At 37.5% G+C, this 19058-nt stretch overlaps 1 protein-coding gene across 1 annotated transcript; it reads left to right on the forward strand.

Moving 5' to 3' along the window:
* The first annotated feature begins 3166 nt into the window (after positions 1-3166).
* STAM2 (signal transducing adaptor molecule (SH3 domain and ITAM motif) 2) lies at positions 3167-18386 on the forward strand. Its single transcript, XM_009576724.1, has 13 exons — positions 3167-3248; positions 6297-6372; positions 6595-6690; positions 9510-9656; positions 11337-11406; positions 12153-12339; positions 13167-13261; positions 14011-14093; positions 14274-14361; positions 15169-15223; positions 15854-16007; positions 17510-17679; positions 17910-18386. Exons 1-13 carry the CDS (start codon positions 3211-3213, stop codon positions 18139-18141), a joined length of 1491 nt encoding a protein of 496 aa, XP_009575019.1. The 5' UTR covers positions 3167-3210; the 3' UTR covers positions 18142-18386.
* Positions 18387-19058: the final 672 nt, after the last annotated feature.

Here is a 19058-nt window from a genome sequence, read left to right on the forward strand (position 1 = left end):
ACCACATCTGCTCCTAGAACAAGCTGCATAGATACAAGAGGAGGGAGTTTGCATTTGGTATGCCTCCATGTACAAACATGCTGGCTGGGCGAGAGGAGGAAAAGCACAGGAGCTGTGACTAAGTAGCACTAAGCGTTATGGTAGCTATGCTGTTCTTCAAGGTGTAGAAGGTGTGGAGTTGAAAACTTCTCAGTGAAGCCTGGTGAACATGAAGCCTTCCTGTTGACAGTGGAAGAGTTGATCAGGATAGCATGGGACATCTGTCATGGCAGGCAAAGCTGATCATGATTTCCTGTAAGTGTCCAGGAAAACTTCAATATATCCTGCGGCAAGCGCTTTTGAGTCTTTTGTAGAGGACAAAAGGGACGCCTGCGTCTATGTAACAAACACCGTAAAGGGAGGAAAGCTGTAGATGCATCCCAGCAGGCTGAAGGAGCTGGAGGCTTACAGAGCTGCACCTCTACACTTGTTTTACCCTGCTCCTTATCAGGCACTCCTTGCGGGGATCTTTTTTTTTGGATCTGCATGACAGCATGTATAAAGCGAGGTGCTTGGTTTAGTGGTGCTTACACTGCAGGGTCAGTTTACAAGCTTGTATTTGACTGGCTTGTAAACAATCAAAGTAATTTTAAATTTCCTACATATTTTTATGTCCAAGTATCTTATTTGAGTTTGTTTCTTTGCTGTGATATTTTAGAAGAGAGTGCTTTTTACTAGCGAATGAGATAGGTGTGTCCTCTCAAAGCATCTTACATGTATTTTGTGGATGCAATTATGTTTTTTTACATAACTTCTCCAAAATTCGATTACCTGATTTGATTTGTTTACCATTTTAAAAGGAGAGTAGTGGAGGAAAAGAGAAGGGAGTGTAAGAAGAGGAAAGTTTGGAGGTCTGGGTTGTGGGTTTTGGAGCGTATGAAACGATAAACAAAGCTTACACATATGACATACGATCTTGAGGCTTGCTTCACTAGTTGTGCCCACCTGTATCAAAGCACTCCAGTGTCTCAGCTGAGCTTGCATCCTCCTGAGTCAGTGGGCATTGCGGAGACCGGGAAGAGCTCAAGTGCAGCATTGGTCACTGCAGTTTGTGGCATTTTATGGTTCTGAAGACTCGGGTGTGAAACACAACCTCAATTTTTCTTGGCTTCCATGCTTTTTTGTTGACATACCACCATTTCTTACCGTATACTGTTAGTTGCTCCCTCTCTCTTCGTGGAAGAGGGGGATGGGCGGAAAGAGGCCTCTCTAAAATATTCCAGGAATTTCAGAGGGGAGACAGGTTTCAGATCAGGGTGACACCAGGCAGTGGGATTAAATAATGTGCCCACTCTGTTTTATAGGCATTGGTGCTATTTGTCATTGGAGGGCTGGCTTTATATGCACAACTGATGGCTGCTGTCAATTGATGAGATGGATTAATTTGAATGACAAGTTTTGATGGGAGGATTCACACCACTAGGGATGGAGACATGCAAGGCGATGCTTTTAAAAAGCAGTTTTAGCTGGCAGAACGTCATAGGAAACACCAGGCTGAAGTTGTGTGCACCAAATGCTGTGTTATGCTGTTCTTTCATGATTGTTCAGTACTTACAGTTCACATACCCAGGAAATGTGCATATAGGGGTTGTTTTGGTTTGATTTTTTTTTTAAATAAATTGAATGTTAAAGTGTTTAAAATTGCAGGCACTTTTAATTTTCGAGAATAAGCAATGAATTTTGTGTTAGTGTCCTAAAAATACTTATGCACTTAAAAGAAAATTGAACAATTATGGCCTTTCCGGGTAAGTTTTTAAGAAGGTTTGTGCTGTAGGAACATGCTTTCAACACAGTATTTGCTTCCCTTAAATAGTTAGTCTAAGCTTGTGAAGATAACCTATGGCCAAAATTGCAAATTTCCATTCCTCCTTCTTGGTCTGCTTTTACATCTGTAACAAAGGTTTTTTAGGGGCACTGTTGGCTGCAATGCTTGCGTTTTCTTTGTGGAAGCCATTCTGCTGAGCTAGCCCAAGTATTGTTGCAACTTTTAACTGCAAAACTAAGTAGTGAAGCTGATTATCAGAGAAGATGCTTAATTGCACACATGAAATTGAGTTTATCCTGCGGTAGTATTGCTGTCAGCAAACCTTGTAATTTTGGAACAGCTGCAATCACAGAACACCATCGCATTGGTAGTGAGTGACCATTATGTTCTGCCTAAATCTACTAAATAGCCTTTAAAATTCTCAGTCCCAAAGGGATTTAGTGGCTTCTCTAACAGAAGTAAAATTCAGTAAAAGTACTGATTATGCTATTGCCATGATTATGAAGTGCATTCTGATGGGATTAATATATAACATAAAAATGTAAAAGCACTTATCTTTGACTTGACTTAAAATGTTAATTGGCAGGTTAAAATTAAATTCTAAGGCAGCAGATGCAATGTATAAAATATTTAATTTGCTGTTTATAAGCGATTTTAATAGAACTGTAATATTTACATATGATTAAAATATGGCTCTAATAAAAACTTGAAAGCACAATTAAACAACATTAAGCCTTATCAGTTAATATATAGAATGAAATGTTGTAAATATTAGTGAAGTATACATTCTTTTGATAGAGAAGTCTGTTTTTTGTTGCCCCCTTCCGTGTTTTTTATTAATCCTTCCATGCCATTTATTTTTCTCAACACTTCCTGTGGTGTTTAGATTTCCTCAAAAATCTAGTAGAAAAAAATATTTTAATAAGTGTGTTGAATGAGGAGATGGCTTTCCTTTAGAGTCCTAAAGAGATTTTTTTTTTCCTTGGAACATCCATGTGATGGCATGCAAACGTTAGAAGACCTTGAGCAAACTCTAAACTAGGGCTATGACTGAAACCTAGAGTAACTAAACAAACTGTACAGAAGCAGTTTATTTTTCATCATTTACAACATTACATTTCAAGAGTTATTTCTATCTTTGGCACTTTTAAATACTTATCACATCTGTTAGTCCAGTGCTGAAAACCGTACATAACACTTTACAAGAAAGCAAGAATTAGTGCTAATCTGCAGAAGACACTGCCTCTCAGTATTTTGTATGTGGAGTCTCCTTTTTTGGTATGGCTGAGAAAGTGTTTGTTGACTAGAATCTGAACTTAATAGGGTATTACACTTAATCAATCTTGTTTTTCTTTATAGAAAAAGCTACAAATGAATATAACACCAGTGAGGACTGGGGTCTTATTATGGATATATGTGACAAAGTTGGAAGTACTCCCAATGGGTAAGCTGTGTCTCAGCATTACAACATGTAATTTCATGTTCATGTGAAGAAGAATACTATTTCAGAGAGAACACGTCTCAAAATGCTCAGCGTAGCCAGCTATGCAAAAAGTGCTACCAATCTGACACTTCTGCAAGCTCTACAAATGTATGTAGTTGGCTTTAAAATTCTTTGAAAGAAATGTTCCACAGGATTTCTAGTAGGGCAATCTGTATATGCTGAGTGCATTCCAATTTTTATGGAGTTTTGCACAGTAGACCAAGTTATTAATGTTTAATGATCTTGCATAAATTCTGAGAAGCAACGGTGCCAGTAGGAAAAAGTGAACTAGTTTCTTTGCAGAAAATTATCTAGCTGTAGACAGTTAGCTATTTATGGTAAGACATTTGTCTGTGTTTATTCATTAGGAAGAATGGGACTGATGGAGGAGAAAAAGGGAAAAAGTTGGGATCAAAACAGAGATCAATTTGAGTCAGTTTAGCCTAAGTGGTAATACTGAAACATAAGTGGTAGTTCACTGATCCTATAATGGCCAGAAGTATTTGCTGAATTTTAAGGTAATCTTTTCTTTTTGAGTGATACGATGTTTTAAATTTTGAAGTAAATGTGAATTAGTGCATAGGCTAAATTCATGAGTGATCCTAGAATTTTTATCAGTTATATGTAATGTTTAAGATTACTACACTGAGAGAGTTCTTTTTGTATTAATTACCTCCCACAGGGAATAATAGCAAATCTATTCAATCTGGGAATCTTTAGTCCTTAAGAAAAAAAAGTATAGAATGTTCTTTGAGTCCTTTCTTAAAAATCTTTTTTTTTTTTTTTTTTAAGTGCCAACATACTTTTGTAGAGAGGGCGGTTTTAAATCTACTTGTTTTGGGGGAGGGGAGATTACAAAAAATTCAGGTGTGGGGTTTTTTTGGTAATTACACATGCAAAATATTTAAGTATATATATAAAATATGTAATTAAATCTGAATAAATATTTTTGTATATACAATAAAATCCTAAATTCTGAATTTTAAATGCCACTACTGCTAGCATATTTTACTTGAATTTTGTGTATTTTTCTTTCCTCCTGCCCTTCACTAAGAGCCATCTTCTGAAAATAATAAATATTGTTGCCCACCCTTAAATAAATATGTAGCTTAACAATGAGCATGTTGACTTTGTTGGATTGTTTGTATATTAACTACGACCAAACGTACCATACTTCTCTGGCTATATGTGCATCACCAAGTAACTCAACATGATAGGGCTGGACTAGTAAACCAGAGTGGTTGGTGCTGAAGCCGCTGCATCCATCCAATTTGCAGCTCAGGGTGTTTGGGTTTTTTCCCCCTTCAGGACAGGTGTAATCTTTTCTCCTACACTTAATATCCACGCCAGCATTGGTGCAAATTTGTCTGCAGATCCTGTCACTGGTTCTGACTCTACTGGCTCCTTGAGAGGTTGGAGCACGTTTGGTGTGCACAGAGGAGCTTCTGGCTTAGTTTCTTCCAAAACAAAATTAATTTGCGTATGCAAAACTCCATTGTGAACTAGACGTGCAACATGTGGGAATGATCAGAAAATTTGTTTCAAAACCAGACTGCTGCTCTAAACCAAAATGTGAATATAGACGCAGTTTATTATCTTGTTTAATATAGGTGGCATAAAATCTTTCTCACGACTGTACAAGACATTGAAATAGACATCTTCTGAAACAAAACAAAACCTTGAAACAAACGTCTTTTTTAATGCTAACAGTGAAACAGTTTTGGTTTCATTTCTGCACAGGCTTTTTTAAGCTTTGCCTAAGGTTGCAATTCCATGACAACTTTAAATTGACAGGAATCGTAGAATCATTAAGGTTGGAAAAGACCTCTAAGATCATTGAGTCCAACCGTCAACCCAACACCACCATGCCCACTAAACCATGTCCCTAAGCGTCTTATCTACACGTCTTTTAAATACTTCCAGGAGCGAGAATTTGCATTGAAGAGGGTTGTCAAATATTTCCTCTAGCCCCTTGTGCGACAGATTCCTGGGGAATCCGATTTTGGCAGTGATCTGGCTGAAAACTAACGTGCTCAGCCAGATCAGTTCCTTGATGCAGGCACTGCATGACTGCTAAAGCCTCAGTCAGGAAGGGAAGGGGACTGCCTTGCCGTAGGGAGGGACAGTAGGTGTTTGGTCCACTACTTTCATCAGTGGCTTTCACCTGTGCCTGCATAAAGTGATGAGGGAAGCAGAGCCTTAGTGGTGAAGAGCACAGGTTGTTCGAGCTGAGGTCGCTAGGCGACATGGAGAAATGCAGCCATGAGAAGACATTTCTGTGCTTTGATAATATAGCAGCTCAAGTATACTGCAAGTGATACTAGTTGTAAAGATAGTGCATCAGCTCTTTTACGTAGAGATTTAATGTTTCTAGGGGTTTCAAAACAATAGTCTTAATGAAGCCTTACGTATGCCTCAACCCATGTAGCTGCTGTGTGCTTTTAATGCTCATTTTAAGTATGAAACTCGTCAGTAGAGTAACATTTAGAGTGCTAATAGTTACTCTATACTTATCTCAGATTTTGCTGAAACAAATGATAAAATCTTTATGTATCCTTAGTGTCTTGAAAGTGGGATCCAAGAGCTGACAACCTGTGAGCACGATTTTTAAATTAAATCCATAGAGACCCTTTACAGTAGCCAGTAAAATAACCATGTATGTAATCATCACTGCTCCTCATTCTTTTTTACATGTAGACATTTCTTTCATTGTCTATTTCAAATTATTTCCTCAACTTAATGGCGATTGCTCCCTTTATGGCCTGTCAGCAGTTTTATGGAAATCAATACAAAATGCCAGCATAAAAATGGAGTCTGTTCCAATCCAATACACATATAAGAACAAGCAAGTTTTAAAATATTTTTTCCAGACTAGCTCTGGGAAAAGTTTAGGTTACATTTTTATCAATAGACCCCATTTTGTTTGCTTACTCGAGTATCTGGTATCATTCATTCCGCAGATCATGTCAGTCACGTTTATCACTAATAGTTTCTTTGTTCCTTTTTCAGAGCAAAGGATTGCCTTAAAGCCATCATGAAGAGAGTAAATCATAAAGTTCCCCATGTGGCTTTGCAAGCACTTACAGTGAGTAGACTAGCACTATTTTCAAAAACTTTTGTATTCTTTTATGTAATGCAGCTATTAAATGTGTACTGATCAATTAATGCTTTTATGTATTTTCAGTAGAAGTCAATCAGAGTGTGCATGCTGGAGAGAGGATTAAATTTAACTCTTTTTATGTATGCTTTTATTTTGGATTATTTTCATTGTTGTCATACATTTTCACAATTGTATTTCTGTTGTCAGCTTTTAGGAGCCTGTGTATCAAACTGCGGAAAAATATTTCACTTAGAAGTATGTTCTCGTGATTTTGCTAGTGAAGCTCGAGGTATAATAAATAAGGTAATTTTTTATAACCTTAAGAACTGGGGGAGAATTATTTTGGTAACTTCTTTGCTTTGTCTCACATAGCAAAGAATTGGCAAAACTAATGTTTTAGTTAATATGTGTTTTCTAGTTTTGGTGCAATTGCAGATACTGCTGGCTGTTTTTCTTACCACTGAAATTCATGTACTTTAATTTTTACTATGAAAATATGATGTATTAAAGAAGTGACAGGCTGATAATACTTACTCCAAATTTTTACAAAATTACATGAGCAATTTTAATTAAAATCTGTGACTTTTCCTAAGCTTGATTAATTTGATAACGGTGAAGGCAGCTTTTCTTGAAGAGAGTTTTTATTTGGCTTGAATGAAAATCATGGGCTGAAGTACAAAGGGAAGGCGGTAAGAAAGTTAAACTATGTTTTACAAGGAAAAGGATAAAGTCTTCAGACAACTAACTTAGGTTCCAGAGATTCTCAGAATGCTGAATGAGGAGGTAACCAAGAAAGGAAGATGTAAATGGTTAAGGTCAAGCAGCTGTCGGGATCTAAATCTGATGTAATGAATTGAATAAGCAGAAACAGCTTCCCCCTAATTACTGCTCCAGTTGAAGACAAAAATGGCTAATGGGTTAAAAAGAAGTAGTCTTCAAATATATGGGAGGCCTGGAATCATCAGAGGTGGAGCAAAGCAATTAAGGAAACTAATAAAATTGCTGGGAAGCAAAATGAGTTCACAGCTCTTCTGTTTCTCGCTTTGTGTGGAAAAATAGGTCTTAAAGTCCTCCCCTTTGTTCTCATTAGCCATGGTCCATTCTGAAATAGAACATTGACCTTCATGGTCTGACAGAACTTGTGCATGTAAAAACAAACCTTTAATCCCACTGAAGAATGGTCTACTGAAGCATAATTTTATTTTGTTGTTGGGAAGTACTTATGTTTTACCCACGTCCCTGGCCCACTTGGAGGAATAATCTTCAGAGGGCAGATAAAATTGTACTTTCTCCTTTTTCTCCAAAAGAAAATTAGTTCAGACAAGTGTAAGAAATATCTTTGTGCTGATACAGAGCCTATCAAGCTACATCTCTTCTTTCAATTAAATGCATGCTTGAGCCCAAACTTGTCAACGTTCTTACTGTTCAGCATACGTTTACATGTGAGGCACAGGCTTACAGTGTGATCTGGACTACCCTTAAATGAGAAATCTTGGGCATGCACTGCATTTGTGCAGTCCCAGGCTCTTATCCAGACAAGCCAAGTGAGACAGATGTAGGTGAGCCCAGCAGCCCCAGAACCCTTATTCACCAGCAAGTATCCTGAGGATAGTTTGGATGCTTTGGGTTCAAACTACAGTCTTTTCATCAACTGTCAACAAAACCAGAAAGTGTATGGAGTCTGAAATGCTTTTGTCTATGTTTTACCCTCCTAGTGTTGGCATGACCTTCACATATATTAGCTGCTCTATTGAAGAGTTGTTCTTTTTGTTCCAATAAATTTTGTAAGGCTATTACATGATTGCAGGATTAACAGCAGCTGATGTTTAATGTGACTGAGGTATACTCTGAAGGGTATTCTTTAGCCATACAGTAGAGCAATACATGACTCTGACCTGCTTTTCTGAAGGTGGATTATTACTTTGGGTGAGGTTGTTAGCACATAAAATTTGCAGTGTTGAATGAAATCAGTGGTCCCATGTGGACTTAGAGTAGCCTTAAATCCTGTGGATGAGGTTGGAGGAAGGGGAGCTGTAGAGGCTCTTTCATCCGAGAGGCTAGAGAAGAATGTGGGAGCCAGAGGAATTGCAGAGAGAGCATGAACTTGATCTTGGTTTGCCCCCAGTGCAAGCAAATATCTTCCTTTACTGGACTGTGTTGCTGTACCTCCATTGCTAATTCAGGAGCTAATAGTATAAACTGTCCCGTGAGCTGGGTGGCATTGTACATAATGCCTAATTCCTTTTTGTGAGAGAATCTGAATCAAGGAGACATACATTCATATGTATGTACAGAGATGGTAGAAAGATCAGTTTTTTGTGAGATCCTATCACCTGAGAAATCAACAGGGAGAGATGTGTTCTGGCATCGGAGGAGAAGACAGCAGAGGTCATAAAAGGTAGGGAAGGGGTATTGTCTTGTAGGGAAAGACAGTATCTTACATTAGACGAACTTACGTGGTTGGGAGGGGAATAACAATGCAAATTAGAAGTAATGAAGAGAAAATTGAGGTAAAATGGAGGGTAACTAACATAGAGTTGCAGAAAAGTTGAGTAAGTGTGGTAGATAGCCTGAATTTCTCCAAAACTATTGGTGTGGAAACATGGCTAACATTTGAAAAGTCAAAAAGTTTGTCAGTCTTTTTCTTTAACCATTCCTTGACCACCTAAAAATGACTCCACTAAAATAACAGCAGTATAGATAGGTGAGCCGCCTGCAATATCTAAGCTTTGGCTGTGCAAGAGAATTTGCCTCAGAGGATTGCTGTAAGGGTTGAAGGAGCCCTGATATAAAATAACCAGTTGTTTGCTGGAATCAGGGAAATCTGTACTACCTGCAGTCTGTTGCTGCATTGGGGTAATGGTGTGGGAAACAGCTATGCCAGCTTTCCAATGAAAGGATGATGCTCCAGAAGCTAAGCATGCTATCTGTAATATCAGAATCATTGTATAAAAGACCATATATTCTGGGCTCTGTTTTCCAAATTTTCTTAATCAAGACAATTATTATTAAGGATATTTATAGTAAAATGGTTTTGGTAACAAAGTTTTAGTGAGAGGGAACAACTGTTTCTGTTCATTTTGTGGTACAAGCATCCCTTTCTATGCAATTGTGTCTTCTAGGCTCATCCAAAAGTATCTGAAAAGCTAAAAACTCTAATGGTGGAGTGGTCGGAAGAATTTCAGAAAGACCCACAGTGTAGCTTAATATCTGCAACTATTAAATCTTTAAAAGAAGAAGGTGTAACTTTTCCTGCAGCTGGATCGCAGGTAAAAGCTGATTCGGGATACATGGTACTGTTAGGTTCACTGTTCCTGGCAGTGAACAAAATGAAAAGCTGTCCAAATAGATCTTTTGTGCTTTCGATCAGAGGAGAGTAGGACCCTTGTTCTAGTTTGGTTGCCTCCTTATGCTGAGGTTCACTTCTATTCATTCTGCTTTTTTATGTCCTTGCCTTCCTAAGAAAAATAAGAACAGACTGAAGGCTATTTCATGATGCCCTTATGAGTTGTTTCATTTTAGATCCTTCTTCTGATCATTTTTAGAGCTTCATTGAGCTGTCACCTTAAATCGAAGCAATTCTACCCCCACACTTTGTACTTGGTGTTTCATGGTTCTAATTGCTGACTCAGAGCACAGAGCTTCATTTTTCTTCAGAGTCTCACAAAACAAAGGGCAATATCTGGAATTGAGACATTTTTGAAGATGATCTGTGCTATGCTTTCCTTTTCCGAGTCCCCATTTCTTGTTCATGCAGTTACCTGTCCATGTCAGGAATTGTCCTGGCTCTGCTGGTGAGGTGCTCCAATCCCTCACCTCACCCTTTGTATTTTACTTCTGGTGCTGTATTATGCCTAATCTTCTAGCTGGCAGATATGATGACAGGTGGTTTTTTCTGTGCTTTACTACTGATGCTTCTAAATATGTTCATGTTAATTATGAGTCAGGTGAAGATCAGTCCTGAAAATTAGAACTGCAGCTTCTATTATGTATTCTTTACATGAAGTTTACTTTTTTCTGTATTAAACACAGAGGGTTTTTTTACTTTTACAATCTTTCCTTCCTCCACAAAGATGTTTTCACTTCTAAATCTAGGATATGTGTTAAAACATATGGCAGAAACATGGAAGATCTAGAGTACTGGCAATCAATTTTGCTTCCTTTCCTACAAATACATATAAAATTACATCTTGATGTTTTTGTCTCATACACTTCACTTCAAACAAGCAAAGCTGAGGTTTATTATTATTTGGTACACTTGTACAGAATTGTTTCCTAGGACCATTGATAAATCCTAGACACGGCTAGCGTCTGAAACTAGGTTCTTCATTCCCACTAGGTATGGGAAGACTTCCGTGTTGGAATGAAAACTCTAAGAATGATTCACTATGCTGTTGTGGAGACTCGTAATATTTAAGTCAGCAGCTCCCAGCTTGATGTACATTTGCTCTTCCTTCCCATTGTCCCACCAGCAGAGGTAGAGGGTGGCTTTTTGCTCTGATACGGAGAGAGATTTCCCTTTTCAGCAAGTCCAGCTGCTGCTTAGTAACTTGGGTCTTCGCAGATGTAGGACTCCAAATAGCTTTTCTTCCCTTTGGAAGGGAGGGGTGGAGGACTGGAGGACAAAGGTGGAAAGAGCAGTCATTTGAGTGAATAGTCTCACTTTATCAAATTAGACTAAAATAATTATTTAAATGAGATCAGTTATTTAAATTAGATCTGATTATTTATTTTACTTTGTTCCTTGCTGGGAACAAAATAAAACCTGGCTGAGATTCTGAAGATTAATATCTTTTTCCTCCTAGAAGGTCATCTTGATTCAGTAATGAAATGCTACAGTAAGGCAGCTAACCAGGAACAACTTACTACTAATTCTTTTAAGTATATAATTATAGACCTTTCTTTTTCCTTTGTAACCTGAACTTATTCTGTTGTTAATACATTTGCAGGCTACCACAAATGCTGCTAAGAATGGCTCATCATTAAGCAAAAACAAAGAAGATGAAGATATAGCTAAAGGTAAATTGCTAGTCACAGCCTTGGCTTAGGCTTGTACTCTAAGTTTTATTAAAATGCACAGAAATAAGAAGTTGTACTCTCTTCTGCTGCATAGAATTGAAAGCAAGGGCACAGCAGGTTGGGAATTAGTATACTGTATTGTTCAAGGTATTTTCCTCATGGATGAGGATTTGGGGTAAGATATATTCTGCCCCATCACATAGCCATTAGCGTTGTTCGGTGACTGCTTTCTCTCCAGAGAGCTTGGTCTTCTCCCTTCTGCACTCACATGTTTTATTTTAGCCTTCATCTTGATGCTTTCAAAAAAAAAATCAGAACATTTAAATGTTTTATTCTTTCTCCTCTTTCTTGGATATAGTTTCTGTTGTTCAGATGTCATAGTGAAGAATTTATCAGTATTTCTGATCATGCTAATGGTGGTCCTGACATTAGCAGTGCGTGCACTGCTTCAAATAATGGCCTGTACTGTGAAAAGCAGAGGGTTTTTTAAATGTTTCATAGCTTGTGTGTGATTGCATCTTGTCTTTAGTCCTGTTGTGGGGCAGAGTAAAGCTGTTGAAATGTGAAATACGGCTAGTAGTTTGGAGCAAAGATTTTAAACTTAAAATATTAGAGAAGCAGATACAGACCATGTTTATAATATAGCAATAAATATTTTTTTTCTTTTTTTTAATTAGGAAAGCAAACTGCCTTTGTATACAGGGATAAAATGTACAAACTTTTTTTTTCCCTTCCCCTAATTGTAGCTATCGAATTGTCTTTGCAAGAGCAGAAACAGCAACAAATGGAAACTAAATCCTTGTACCCATCTGCAGAAATTCAGCAAAACAATCAAAACTCGAGGAAGGTGCGAGCTCTGTATGACTTTGAAGCCGTCGAGGACAATGAGCTCACCTTTAAAAGTGGAGAAATTATTTTTGTTTTAGATGACAGGTATAATATATACTCATATGAAGGTGCCTTTATTCCAGAACTGTTGTTTTCTTAGGATAGCAATTTTTTCCCCACAGAAATGTATATTGTCACTCTAGCCTCCCTCAAATCCCTTTAGCTTCCACTCTTCTTTCCATAGCCCAAGTTTTTGACCTCAAGTCATTTTTGGTGCAGGGAGAGCCTCACTGTATTACATTGGGTATTTCATGCTGTGGTGTAGGTCCAATTTGTTTGTAGTTTTTAAGATAAATGTTAGTTGGTTTTAACATGTGTCAGAAGAATATACATATGCATTAAGTGCTAAATTCCAGCTACTTCCAGAAATTGTTAAATCTCTAGCTATTGAGCATCACATTTAGCTAAGAATATAACTGAAGAAAAAATACTTAAGATAATTATTATCACCGTTGCCCCAATGATAGTAAGAAGCAGAACTTCTTCCCTGCTAATGCTGTTCTAATTTAATAGACTGTGACAGATCAATTGTATTTCTAATGTTAGTCCCCACTTGTTTACTTCTTGTAAACTTTTAGATGAAGCTATAATGGGCTACCATCTAATCAATCTAAAGAATTGAAGAGCTGTGTTAAATTTTGAGTGATTGCCACTGAATGATTTTTACTTCCCCCGATCCCTCCTCTTCTCCTCCCCACCCGTCTGCCCCAGCTCCTGTCTTTGGCTTTGCTGCTAATCTCTACAAATGTTCTCCTTTGCCTTTGTTATCAGATACACAGGGAAACGGTGTATTAGATATCACAGGTTTTCTGTCAAAAGCCCATAATATGTGTTAATGTTCAGAGTTTCATAATACATCTTTATTTCCCCAGTGACACCAATTGGTGGAAAGGTGAAAATCATAGAGGAGTAGGACTGTTCCCGTCTAATTTTGTGACTTCTGACTTAAATGTGGAACCTGAGGCAGGTAAGTTAGCTACTAAAAGCTGACAGATTATTTTACAAAGGTGGGCTTATGCTGGAAGTACTAATTAGCCCGTCAGCAAAATAATTTCCTGAGATCAGCTTAAGGAAAGAATTGAGAGAGAAATCCTGCCCTTGTTTCAAACAAGCAAGCAAGCAGATACCACTGCTGTAGCTCACTTCAACGATTTTTATCTTCTGATTCTCTTCTAAGTTGTTACCTTTTTCCTGTTACAGAAATTCAGTTCAATTTACCGTAATTCTTTGTCAGTAACATGTTACATATGAATCCAGTAACTCACAGATTAAAACGTCAAAGTCTCTTTTCAGACATCAAACCTAGTCTAGAATAACATTCATACCTATGTCAGTGGTTTGTAAGAATCACATTGGTAGCTTTATTCATGCTTATGATACCAAAATAAATCTTAACACTTATGACTTGGCTGAAAGTAACTGTACGTCTCTACGTGTGTTGGAGGTATTTTTAGGTGCTAACATGACTCAAGAGTCTTTCCCTTGCTGGGCCTAGGTTCATAATCAGACTAACAGCCCAAAGGAAGCAGCTTGTCAGAACGTTTTCTAGGCAAACCCATTTTCCCTTCTCCAGCAGCTAGGTGCATCACTGCTTAAAGTACTTATTCAAATTTCTCTCTCATTTAAAGATCTGATGGCAGGCAAGGAGAAAATGTGTATTTTAAGTTTAGCGTAGTAACACAGCTGCAGAAAAGAAACTAATGTTTGTTCTTTCAGCAACTGTGGATAAAAATTCTGTTCCTGAGGATACTGCAGAAGAAGTTAAGAAAGCAGAACCTGAGCCAGTTTATATAGATGAGGTATGCAGTCACTTTCAATATAAAAAATTGCTGAGACTTTACATTGGTTGAAACATTCCTTTGTTACTGAGTGTTAGTGGATAATTCTTTTTATATAAAGAACTTTTTTTATTTGAAAATTAAACCAGTCTCTGCCATGCTTCAGAAATAACTGTTCTTAATCTTCTCTTCATCTTCCAGGATAAGATGGATAAAACACTGCAGGTACTTCAGAGTATAGATCCTACCGATTTAAAGCTTGATTCTCCAGATCTTCTAGACTCAGAAGGTACTTTGAGCACTAAGTTAGCTAGTTTTTGTATTTCTTCTCACAATTACTTTTTGTGGATTGAGCTGGTAATTCTTTTGCATTTATTTTAAGCTTGGAGAAACCATGGTCTGTACTAATAGTGTGCTGTAGAATAGCTTATTTCACAGTGGGAGTGTGGGGCTATATGTATAACTGAATTTTCTAATAGCTGCCAAGCCAACTCCATGTTTAGCAGAGTAATTTGCATAACTTCCAGCTAGTGTGCAATGCCTGATCTTTGCAAGATCTCTCTCTGCTTGAAATAAGCGATTAATTTTGTGTCAAAATTTCTCCAAAATACTGCTGGCTAGGAGGGGAGAGAAGGTTCAGTTCACTTAAGAGCCATTTAATTCAAGGTGTGTAATAACAATTGAGCATACATTAAAAAAGGAGTGTTCCCAGAATGGAAAAAGGGAAGGTAAAGGAAGCTCTACAGTACAGCAGATCTAGATAGATTCATAGGCAGTCTAGATTGGATATTTCAGTAGGAGATGAGAGTCCTAGATCTTGCACAGTGCAAGCAGAAATGCAAAATTTTCCATGTTTTTCATCAGTAGTCTTTTGTTTGAGAGGGTAGAGGGGAAAGAGGAGAGAGGATAACAAAACAGAATAACCAAAGTATTTTTCCTGTCTATTTGGGCTGGAGGAATGGGACACACATGATAACTAGGTGCACTTTCCAATTTCATATGCTATTTTAGTGTGCTTGGATAAAGTAATTTTTGGCTGCATTTAAACTTTTAATTGTGCAAGACATTAACTACCTTGACACTTTTGTCTTCACAGATATTTGTCAACAGATGGGTCCAATGATAGACGAAAAACTAGAAGAGATAGATAGGTGAGCCATAACATGGCTTCTGTGTTATTTACTATGTTTTATTTTAAATTGTGCAGTTGTATTAATTTTTTTTGGCATTTTCTCTTTCATCTCCCAAGCTAGAAAATCTTGCCAGGAAGAAATTTTGACAATTCCACCTTTATTTTTTAACACTTAGGTACTGAAGTCCTGGTGTGTCTACTAAGATTTGATGGCTGCTCTCCAAAACTTACTGCATAAGTTACTGGGTGCATTTTGTATTAGCACTTTTTGACTGTAGCCTTTTGCAATCTGTCTAGGGCTTGGTATTTTCAGTCTGCTGCTGACTGTCCTCCGTGACAGGAAAATCTATTCAGTGATATCTTCACCTCTTCCCCCTCAGGCCCCTAGGGATATTTGAGGGTGAAAAGAAAAAGTAACTAACATCTGTGGAGTTGCTTGCCTTATTGCAGTTAAGACTCCTTCCAGTCCCATTGGTATAAGAAACAGAATGGCAATTTTACAATATAGATGTGTAAGAAATTGACCATCTCCTTTTAAGGTTTTTTCCCTTGCATATTCAAAATTGTTTAGTGAACCACTCTTCTTTTATACCGTCTAAAACTAGATGTTAGAGAAACTTAGTGTTTGCATCTATTTGTTTTGAAACAGAAAACATTCGGAATTATCTGAATTGAATGTGAAAGTTCTAGAAGCTCTGGAGCTCTATAACAAACTGATGAATGAAACACCGATGTATTCAGCCTACTCAAAACTCCACCATCCTGCACAATACCCACCTACATCTTCTGGTGTTTCAGTGCAGGTCAGTACTCCTTTCTGGAAATAGACACTTTCCTAATATAGATTTCTATTTAAAAAGATGACAGCAAAAATGAAGTGTACGCTTTCTTGCTAGCCTACGAACAATCTGACATTGCCTGGTGACTTTTTATAGCCTTTAGAATAAAATACCATTTACACAGTAGAACAGAGTACTTCAATTTGCAGTTACCTGCTTGTACAATAAGGTTTAGTTGTTAATTTTGCTCTACTTTAACAGAAAGATACTGTATTGAAAATACTAAAAGATTCATTCCATGATTAATTTTTTACAGTTAGAACTGTGTGTTTCAGCAGCTTGGTGGATATTCTTGCTGTGAGTCATGTCCTCAGTCTTAAAGTAAAATGTTACCTTCTCACCTAATAGTGGGGATATGAGTGAACTTTAATATTGGTGCATTAATCGTAAGTGCCGTGTACTTTTTCTAAATATAGAAACACTAGTTTGGTTTTAGCTCTCTTTTTTTCCCTTAAGAAATGGACACGTTATATTAGAGAGTGTAGTTGCCCAAAACTGTTTTACAGTATCTCTAAGGTGCCATATTGATGTTTTAAGAAAACAAAAATGGAGAAAGAGAGATTTTAAAGATCCTTTTTGGAGAAAGTGTAGAATGAGTATTTTTACTTTAAGTGAATTTTACTTTAATGTTAATTGTTCAGTGGGAAAAGAATAGTTGCCATAGCAACTGCTAGATCTGAAAATATGTCAGTTAAAAGTAATTCCATGTCCTCAACTGCTGGTAGCGATGGAAAATTCATTATATTTAGAGGTTAGAAAGTAATTTAAGCCAAAAGGCAGTTGGAGTTTACTGTTTCTTCAGAGATGCATGCTTCCAGCTTCCAGCGGTGAAAAGTACAAGATAATGCTAACCATGCTGAGCTTAGCGCAAAACCAATGAGCAGCATAGACTTCTGTATACTAAGCATGTTATACCACCTGTTCTATCTGAATTTTGAGTAAAGACTTGCATTATCTTAAACCAGAAATAAAAGAAACTAAAGTTTTTGCTTTCCTTTTGTGTCACAGTCTTAGAATGTTCTTATGTTTTAATTTCCAAAATGTGTTAAATAACAAATCTCTTTCGGTGCCCATCTTCCTACTCAACTCTGTGCATCAAGATATGTAACGATTGAACATTTTAAAGACAAGGCAAATTAGAGAGAAAGAAATAAGGTTTCTGGGAGGGGCAGAGGTCTCGTACGTGATACAAAAGGTTCTGCTTTCAGGTATTAAGCACTGACTTTGTTAGCAGTGCATTTCTGAAAAAGGTACCTTCTGACAAAATAAAGGATGCCTATTTAAAACGTGTTACGAGAAGTTACATGTTTTGGTTTTAGAACCTTGGAAAAATTAATTGATGTTCATTCAGCCTTTGAACCCTAACATACTTGTTCATTGTAGTGGTATTCTGTGCCACATTTGCTACTACTTAACTGAAAATAAAAGGTATACAATGTTGTGTGGGTTTTTTTTTTTATTTACAGTCATATCCTGTACAGCCACCTAGTGGAAACTACATGATCCAGGGTGTTCACCAAGTCACCATTTCCCCAGCTTATAGCCTAGGACCTGATCAGATGGGGCAGTTGAGGTCTCTGCCTCAAAGTGTAAATTCTTCTGGAGCAACTCAGCCAGCTCAAGCTGCGTATTTAAGGTATTACTTCAGCAAACTGTTAAATCACCTTCTTCCTGATGGTAATTTTACTTCCTTGTCTAGAGGCTGTCTGTTCTTGGGATGTTTACAATGACACATAATATTATTTTTGATCATTTTGAAAATATACAAATTGCTTTTGGACTAAGCAATATTCTTATTTGCAAATCTGCTTGTCAGATAAATAGACATGAACTTGTCAGAATTAGATTTGTTTTGTTTTGTCACAGCCCAGGACCGGATTCTGTGTTAAACCAGACGTACGTGAACCAGAACGCTGGCCTTCCGTCAGCCGCCAGCGCAGCTGCTTACACCCAGCAGCAGATGGGAATGTCAGTGGATATGTCAGCTTACCAGAACAACACATCGAGTTTGCCTCAAGGACCAGGTTATCCCATGGCAGTTCCTGCTCATTCCGTTCTACAGCAACAAACAAATTACCATCAACAGCCTCTCCTTTAAAAACAAACCAGCTCATATTTCTGAATTAATGAATAAAGGTTGTCTGACCTAATGATTTTTATGAGTACCTGTCACAGATATCAAAATACATTTTCCTTTTAAATAAACCAACTTACTGCATTAGGGTGATGCAGAGTAAAATATGCATCAGATCTGATTGTTAAGCATTTGCATAAAGATAGCCTGAACTAGATTAGCTGATGGTTTAAAATAATTTCAGATTACCTTGAGCCCTTATTTCAGTGGTTTCAAGAAATGCCACTTGTGAATCTTAAGTTAAAAGATTGTCCAAAAATAGTTTTTTTAAATGTGTTTATGAAAACTTGAGGATGCTTAATCATTGTTATGCGTTGCTCTCGTTATGCATTGCTTCCTCTGGTATCTTACTATAATATTTCTAGCCAAGTGGCTTTAGAGAATCTCTGCAGATTTGGAGACCACCTTCTCTCTGCGCTACTGTAGTGAGCTTTACAATATGATGTGCACTGCGTAATTGGAACAACTGCACGAGTTCAGCAGATGAGAGCTGGACAAGAAAATGATTTGATATTGTGACAGTGAGGACCATGTACCTACAGAAATATGAGAAATGAGATTTTTACAGTGCTGCCTATTAGATTTTGGGAAACTACAGAGAACTTCTGATGTGTTTCTCCTGAAGAAAACAGGTGGGGTTTTGCCAGAACTCGCTTGCGTCTTTTGGCAGCGGTGGTACTGCAAGCACAAGTCTCCTTTGCAAGAGCAGGCAAGGGATGCTCCCAGCTGACTGTGTGGGCACTCTGTGGATACAAGGTGCTGAGCCAGAAACTTGTACAGAATCTCTTTTCTTTTCCTTTTTGGATGTATTTAGAAGTGAAGGAGTATTGTAGTTCCTTGTGGTAAAGGAGGGGCTCAAGAATGTTTGAAGCTTAAGACTG

This window comes from Fulmarus glacialis, unplaced genomic scaffold (genome assembly GCF_000690835.1).
Source record: "Fulmarus glacialis isolate BGI_N327 unplaced genomic scaffold, ASM69083v1 scaffold25674, whole genome shotgun sequence".
Lineage (NCBI taxonomy): Eukaryota > Metazoa > Chordata > Aves > Procellariiformes > Procellariidae > Fulmarus > Fulmarus glacialis.